This window comes from Palaemon carinicauda, unplaced genomic scaffold (genome assembly GCF_036898095.1).
Source record: "Palaemon carinicauda isolate YSFRI2023 unplaced genomic scaffold, ASM3689809v2 scaffold1413, whole genome shotgun sequence".
NCBI lineage: Eukaryota > Metazoa > Arthropoda > Malacostraca > Decapoda > Palaemonidae > Palaemon > Palaemon carinicauda.
The window spans coordinates 23,300-32,500 of NW_027168942.1; the positions used below are offsets into that span (position 1 = coordinate 23,300).

General features: G+C 32.7%; 1 protein-coding gene across 1 annotated transcript; it reads right to left on the reverse strand.

Moving 5' to 3' along the window:
- Positions 1-576: 576 nt before the first annotated feature.
- On the reverse strand, positions 577-2,234 carry LOC137635567 (mucin-22-like). The gene is made up of 3 exons (XM_068368030.1): positions 2,207-2,234; positions 1,675-1,874; positions 577-1,131 (listed from the first exon to the last, which is right to left on the reverse strand). The coding sequence occupies exons 1-3, from the start codon at positions 2,232-2,234 to the stop codon at positions 577-579; spliced, it is 783 nt and encodes a 260-aa protein (XP_068224131.1).
- Positions 2,235-9,201: the final 6,967 nt, after the last annotated feature.

The window sequence follows — 9,201 nt, forward strand, 5'->3', positions numbered from 1 at the left end:
TTTACCTTGTGTTTACCGAGCAATTAAAGGTCCTTAACCTCTTGTAATACCCTGTAATATCCTGTAATATACTGTAATCATTACCATATGGCTCATTCATTTCCCCTGTACATAGTCATCATTTTCTTTTTCATTTTTCATTTCTATTTCCACCCTGTTATTCACTATTCACTCCATAGCTATCTCGGTCTCTGATCAATGTGGCATTCGAGGGCTGTTGTTTATTTCGGTCTGTTATTTTCTCTTTATTTTTTATTAGGGTGTTGCCCTAATACGAGGTCAAAACGGTTAGATTGGGTTTCTTGATGTCTCTTTTTTGGGGCAGTCTCTCTCTCTCTCTCTCTCTCTCTCTCTCTCTCTCTCTCTCTCTCTCTCCATATATATATATATATATATATACACACATACACCTACCTCTTGATGTCCCTCTTTGGACGGTTTTGTGATATTCTCTCTCTCTCTCTTTCTCTCTCTCTCTCTCTCTCTCTCTCTCTCTCTTTCTCTCTCTATATATATATATATATATATTTTATATATATATATATATTTACAGTATACATTTGGTTTCAGATCCGGTCAGAGATCCACCTGTGAAGTATGGTAATCTGGATCAGATCTGGTCAGAGATCCGCCTGTAAAGTATGGCTGGTCGGATTCAGATCCGGTCAGAGATCTGCCCGTAAAGTATGGCAGGCTGGTTTCAGATCCAGCCTGAGATCCACCTGTAAAGTATGGCAGGACGGTTTCAGATCTGGTCAGAAATCTGCCTGTAAAGTATGGCAGGCCAGTTTCAGATCCGGTCAGAGATCTGCCCGTAAAGTATGGCAGGCCAGTTTCAGATCCGGTCAGAGATCTGCCTGTAAAGTATGGTAGGCCGGTTTCAGTTCCGGTCAGAGATCCGCCTGTAAAGTATGGCGGGCCAGTTTCAGATCCGGTCAGAGATCCGCCTGTAAAGTATGGCAGGCCAGTTTCAGATCCGGTCAGTGATCCGCCTGTAAAGTATAGCTGGCCTGTTTCAGATCCGGTCTGAGATCCACCTGTAAAGTATGGCAAGCCGGTTTCACATCCAGCCTGAGATCCACTTGCAAAGTATGGCAGGCCAGTTTCAGATCCAGTCAGAGATCCATCCGCCTGTAAAGTATGGCAGGCCGGTTTCAGATCCAGCCTGAGATCCACTTGCAAAGTATGGCAGGACGGTTTCAGATCCGGTCAGAAGAAAATTCCAGTCAATGAAAACATGTCTCTAATATCACTCTTCATCTCTCTCAGAATCACCAGATCTAGTAATAAATCCACCTGTGAAATATATCAATCTGATTTCAGATCTGGTAAAGAAATTTCCAGAAATACACCCTTGAAATATATCAATCCGGTTTCAGATCCCGTGAAGAAATTTCGAGAAATCCACCTGTGAAATATATTTATTGGGTTTCAGATCTGGTGAAGAAATTTCCAGAAATCCACCCATGAAATATATCAATCCGGTTTCAGATCAGTGGAGAAATTTCCAGAAATCCACCAGTGAAATATATCAATCCGGTTTCAGATCCGGTGAAGAAATTTATAGAAATCCACCCGTGAAATATATCAATCCGGTTTCAGATCCAGTTAAGAAATTTTGGACAATCGGAAGCAAGTGTCCCCTTTTCTTGTGTAGACCACCACTTCCTATGCCTGTGGTGGTCCCATCTGCCTTGTTTGGATTTCAGAATCCTCATCAGATCCAGTAACAACTCCACCGGTGAAATATATCAATCCGGTTTTAGATCCGGTTAAGAAATTTCGGACAATCGAAGCAAGTGGCCCCCTTTCTTGTGTTGACCACCACTTCCTGCGCCCCGTGTGGTCCCCTTCTACCTTGCCTGCGTCAGGAGCTTTTCGGATTTTTGTTAAATAAGGAAACTCGTCACAAAGAGTTGCAAAACTAACTAGAAGAACTGACATATAAAAGGGATACTGTGACGTCATAAAGGTTTCTGTTGCGGACACTGACAGAGAGAGAGAGAGAGAGAGAGAGAGAGAGAGAGAGAGAGAGAGAGAGAGAGAGAGAGAGAGAGAGAGAGATTAAACCTACGTTTTTCCTGTGTCGAGACACATGAATAGCACATAGCTTTAATTGGTAAGCTTGATAACTCATAGAGAGAGAGAGAGAGGAGAGAGAGAGAGAGGAGAGGGGGAGAGAGAGAGAGAGAGAGATTAAACTTACGTTTTTCCTGTGTTGAGACATATAACATGTAGCTTTTAATTAAGCATGATAACCTAGAGAGAGAGAGAGAGAGAGAGAGAGAGAGAGAGAGAGAGAGAGAGAGAGAGAGAGAGAGAGAGTGTGTAAGCATGATAAACCCGCCCAGTTTGATAGAGACTGTTTTTAAGAAACCGGGGGGGGGCGTTGTTACGCTCAACTATTACAGTTACGTAATGAACCTATTTGTAACTTGCTATAAAAATACTTGTAATTTATGTGTGGGAAAAAAAATTACTTTATAAGTTTTTTCTTCATTATTTTTTTTTCATGTACCTCAGTTAAATTCATCGTAACAATACTTCTGTTAGATTCATCGTAACAATACTTCTGTTAAATCCATCGTAACGATACCTTAGTTAAATTCATCGTTACAATACCTCAGTTAAATTCATCGTTACAATACCTTTGATAAATCTATCGTTACGATACCTCTGTTAACTCCATCGTTACAATACCTCAGATAAATACATCGTTACAATACCACTGTTAAATCTATCGTTACGATACCTCAGTTGATTCCATCGTTACAATACCCCAGTTAAATTCATCGTTACGATACATCAGTTAAATCTATCGTAACAATACCATCATAGTTTATCATTTCAACGATTTTTTCATCCACACGATTCACTTTTATGTGACATAAGCATTAATTTTAGCGCAGTTGCATAAATTGCAAAACTGCCAATTTGCAAAGTTGCAAAGTCAATAAACTTCTGAGTTATTCGTCAATTGATTCTTGCAAAAAAATGATAAAAGGGGAAGAGAAATGTTCGTCATGTGGTATGAATGGGAGACTATAGAATTGTGTGTCATTATATTTCATTTCGTGGGAGGGAAATATATTGTTTTTTCCCAGGGAAATATATTGTCTACGAAGGAAATATGTAGTTTTTTTCCTAGGGAAATATATAGTTTTTTTCCGAAGGAAATATATAGTTTTTTCCGAGGGAAATATATTATTTTTCTAAGTGAATTATAGTTTTTTATGAGGGAAATATATTTTTTCCCGATGGAAATATATTGTATATCTAAGGGAAATAGATTGTTTTTTTACGATGGAAATATATTGTATTTCTATGGGAAATGTATTTTTTTTCAAGGGAAATATATTATATTTCCATGGGAAATATATTGTTTTCCGATGGAAATATATTGTATTTCTAGGAGAAATATATTGTATTTCTTAGGGAAATATATTGTTTTTTTACACGGGAAATATATTGTTTTTCCGATGGAAATAGATTGTTTTTTCCGATGGAAATGTATTTCTAGGGGAAATATATTGTATTTCTAAGGGAAATATATTGGTTTTTTTTTCAAGGGAAATATATTATTTTTCCATGGGAAATATATCGTTTTTCCGAAGGAAATAGATTTTTTTCTGATGGAAATATATTGTTTATCTAAGGGAAATATATTGTTTTTTTCCGAGGGTAATATAGTGTTTTTTTTCCGAGGAAAATGTATAATTTTTCTAAGTGAATTATATTGTTTTTCTGAGGGAAATATATTGTTTCTCCGAGAGAAATATATTATTTTTTCTTGTAGTATCTTCAGCCTCACCATCCTTGTGATCTAAGGATGGAGGGTTTTGGTGAGCCTATAGGTCTACCTGCTGAGTCATCAGCAGCCAATGCCTGGCCCTCCCTGGTCCTAGCTTGGGTGGAGAGAGTGCATTGGGCGCTGATCATGTGTATGTATGGTCAGTCTCTAGGGCATTGTCACTGTCCCTTGCCTCTGGCGTTCATGAGCGGCCTTTAAACCTTTAAAATGTCCATTAGTAATTTATACTGAATTATATATATATATATATATATATATATATATATATATATATATTATTATTATTATTATTATTATTATTATTATTACTTACTAAGCCACAACCCTAGTTGGAAAAAAACTGGATGCTATAAGCCTAGGGGCTCCAACGGGGAAAATAGCTCAATGAGGAAAAGGAAAAAAGGAAAATGAAATATTTTAAGAAAAGTAACAACTATAAATAGACTATATATATATACATATATATATATATATATATATATATATATATATATATATATACATATATACTGTATATATATATATATATATACATATATATATATATATATATATATATATATATATATATATATATACATACATATGCTAGAATAAATTTAATAAAATAAAATAAACTCAAAGAGAAGAACATTTATTTCTTCCTCCGGATGGCAATGCATTGGGGCAAAAGCATTACTGATAAAAGGCAATTGATGTTGCTTAATGCCATGGCACGTGTGTGTCACCCGCCACCACACTCAATTGGACCAGTGTCAGGTGTCACATCATCACCCGGATGACACTGGAAGGATGACACACTAGGCTTTTGAGGGGATCAATTTTATATTGTAAAGGATTTTTTTTTCAAGGATTTATTTTCTTTTTAATTGGGATTTATTCACCGGATTTCTTTTGTTTTGAGTGATTTATTCGTGGCGTTTTTTCGTTTTTTTTTAAGAATTTATTTCTGTTTTTTTTTTGGGGGGGGGTTTAATCATCGGATTTCTTTTGTTTTGAGGGATTTATTCGTGGCATTTTTTCGTTTTTTTTTTTTTAAGGAATTATTTCAGCTGAAGTTTTTTTCTTTTTAATTTTGGGATTTATTCATCGAATTTCTTTTGTTTTGAGGGATTTATTCGTTGCTTTTTTATGTGGGATTTATTCGTGGTTTATTTATCTAATAATATTTATTTTTTGTTGATCATATTTGTTTTGCGGGACTTGTATAGTGGGGATTTATTTGCCTTATTTGTTTTTTGGGATTTAATTGACTTATTTATTTGGTGGGATTTAATTGACTTATTTTGTGGGATTTAATTGCCTTTTTTATTTTGTGGGGATTTAATTGCCTTATTTATTTGGTGGGATTTAATTGCCTTATTTATTTGGTGGGATTTAATTGCCTTATTTATTTGCTGGGATTTAATTGCATTTATTTGGTGGGATTTAATTTCCTTATTTATTTTGATGGATTTAATGGCCTTATTTATGAAGTGGGATTTCTTTGCATTAGGCTATTTGTTTTGTGGGATTTAATCACCTTATTTGTTTTGTTGGATTTAATTGCCTTATTTATTTTGTTAGATTTAATTGCCTTATTTATTTGGTGGGATTTAATTGCCTTATTTGTTTGGTGGGCTTTAATCACATGATTTGTTTTGTGGGATTTAATTGCCTTATTTATTTGGTGGGATTTAATTGCCTTATTTATTTGTTGGGATTTAATTGCATTTGTTTTGTGGGATTTATTTGCCTTATTTATTTGTGGGATTTAATTGCCTTATTTATTTCGTAGGATTTAATTGCCTTATTTATTTTGATGGATTTAATGGCCTTATTTATGAAGTGGGAATTCTTTGCATTAGGTTATTTGTTTTGTGGGATTTAATCACCTGATTTGTTTTGTTGGATTTAATCGACTTAATTTTTTGAGGGATTTATTGACCTAATTTATTTTTTGATTCGTGTGATATATCTACCAACCACAGTTGACTAACAACCACACCTACGTGGTCGAGTATCATCATAACCACTATAATCAATTCTTTTTTAATGAGGCGCATTTGCACCGACTCGCAGATGTGCCCTTTTAGCTCGGAAAAATTTCCTACCATCTGATTGGTTAGAATCATCTCGTCCAACCAATCAGCGACCAGGAAATGTCTCCGAGCTAAAAGGGCATCCCCTGCGAGTCGGTGCAGATCTGCCTCCCTTAAAAAAGTTGACTATAGCTTAATATCTCCATACATCAATCTTCCTCGAAAGTGACAGTCGAACATTACGATGGGAAAGGAGGAAGCGGGGCATCACCATTTGTGTTATAGTAATTGACGTAATTTTCGTCTGAGGCATAACACTCGTTCGAAGTTTGACGTTTAAGTTTGACGCCTGTGACGTCATACTCGATGTCAAACTACGTTGTTGATGTTTTGAAGAAGTGGTTTGATTACTGCTTGCGTTGGCTGAAGCTTCGTGTTTTGTTTTTGGTTTGGTTTTTTTGCTTGCTTGCTAACCGGTGTTTTTTGGAAGGAGGAGATTAGCGTGTTTATATGCGTTTGCATTATTTTGTTTTATGTATACACACGCATGCATACACACACACTCACACACACACACACACACACATATATATATATATATATATATATATATATATATATATATATATACACACATACACACATACGTACATACACACATATATATATATATATGTATATATATATATATATATATATATATATATATATATATATATATATATATATATATATATGTGTGTGTGTGTGTGTGTGTGTGTGTGTACACATATATATTTTCCTGAATTCGACAGGAACATGAACGCTAGACTTAATAAACTTATATCTCTCTTGATAGCATTGTTGGTTAGTCTGCAGGCATGATATCACCTAAGAGCCATAGGTTCGAATCTTTGCCCAGCCAGAAGCTGTTATAAAAAATGAATTTCCAGGTAGAGTTCGGTATTAAATGCCATTCTGGTTGATATTAATGATATGATAATATATACATATATTTATCCTTTTTGAGTGGGATGCCTTAACGTGTTGAAAGGGTTTGCGAAGCTGTACTAATCTGGCCACCTATACTAGATTTGTTTGTTGCCCGACCAGGCTAAAGTCTCCCACCGTCACCAATCCGCAGTGACCAGCGTGGTGATGAAAACTGGCCAAACCTCAGACATGATTAAGGACCTGTCTGAGGCCTTTGTCATGCAGTGGACTAGAAACAGCTGTATTTGTTGTGTGTGTATACATACGTACAGAGAGAGAGAGAGAGAGAGAGAGAGAGAGAGAGAGAGAGAGAGAGAGAGAGAGAGAGAGAGAGAGAGAGAGAGAGAGAGTGGGGGCTTCATAGTCAAAGAGGTAAAGAAATTGAACAATAGGAGAGAGAGAGAGAGAGAGAGAGAGAGAGAGAGAGAGAGAGAGAGAGAGAGAGAGAGAGAGAGAGAGAGGGGGCTCTTAGTCAAAGAGGTAAAGATATTGAACAATAGGAGACACAGTATGAGAGAGAGAGAGAGAGAGAGAGAGAGAGAGAGAGAGAGAGAGAGAGAGAGAGAGAGAGAGATTAATAACCATACTTGAAATACAAAGGAAAATACAAAACAAAATATTTGGTAACGATATTTTTTATTTGTAAAAATCGTATAAATACGACATAGTTCAGTATAAAATATCACATCATAAAAAGTATTTTATATTTACAAGAGCAGTTTTTTTTTCCCTGCGCTCACTGCCTGGGAGCGTTGGAGTACTTTGTTCTAGATTGAAAGGTCCGGAATTGGAGGAAATTCAATCCAATTAGGAATGTTGTCAGTTAGGGAAATGTGTGATCAATTTAAACAATTTGATAAAATTTTAAAAAATTGGATAAATTTAAACAATTTGATAAATTTAAGCAATTTGATAAATTTAAAAAAGGATAAATTCGAACGATTTTATAGATAAAAATTATAAGTTTAACAATTTGATAAATGTAAACAATTTGAGGAATTAACAATTTCACCAATCTAAGTAATTTGACAAATCTAAAAAATTTGATAAATTTAAGCATTTTGTTAAGAAAATGACAAATTTTAGCAATTTCACAAATTTGAACAATTTGATAAATCTGAACAATTTGACAAATTTAAACAAATTGATAAATTTAAGCAATTTGACAAATTTGAACAATTTGACAAATTTGAACAATTTGACAAATTTAAACAATTTGATAAATTTAAGCAATTTGATAAATTTAAGCAATTTGATAAATTTAACCAATATGATAAAATTTAGGATTTTTGTTTGTGGGGAAGATGTATGGAAGTTATATTGGTCTGAAGTATATAAAATTAATTGAAATTTGGTTGTGATATTTAAAAACTATAATTAATCTTTAGTATAGTTTTATAGCAATTTGATAAATTCTAATTAATAATTGGTTAGAATTCTTTAGGAATTTATTTCTCAAATTTCATAAATTTAATTGAAGATAAAAACAAAATATCCATACATTAAAATCCACAATTTATGGAAATGTAGTCAAGAAAATTTATCAAACTAAGAAAAATTTTATACAAAAATAGGCAAAATATTTTAGTTGCCATTTTTTAGGAAAATACATATAATTCATTACATAATAATTCATTTGATAATTCAATACATAATAATTCATTACAGAATTAATTGCATGTAATTCATTAGTTAATTAATTGCATAATTAATTGCATTTAATTCAGTACATAATTAACTACATAATAATTAATTACATAATTGCATATAATTCATTAGATGATTAATTACATAATTAATTACATTTAATTCATTACATACATAATAATTAATTACATAATTGCATATAATTCATTAGATAATTACATAATTACATTTAATTCATTACATAATTGCATATAATTCATTACATAATTACATAATTAATTACATTTAATTCATTTCATAATGATTAATTACATAATTGCACATAATTCATTAGATAAATAATTACATAATTACATTTAATTCATTACATAATTAATTACATAATTGCATATAATTCATTAGATAATTACATAATTAATTACATTTAATTCATTAGATAATTACATAATTAATTACATTTAATTCATTAGATAATTACATAATTAATTACATCTAATTCATTACATACCTAATTACATAATAATTTATTACATCAGTTATATTAATTATTAAAAAGAATTATCTGAAATGTTTCATAATAAATAATATTAATTTAATTCAAAAACTCGTGACTTATAGAATTGTTGAACATAAACTTACATAAATAATACAATAATAATACAATTATACAATAATAGCAATACTCATTATCAGCCCTAAAAGTTGAGTTAGATAAAAACTCAAATTTGAGTATAGTTAGTTACAAACTCA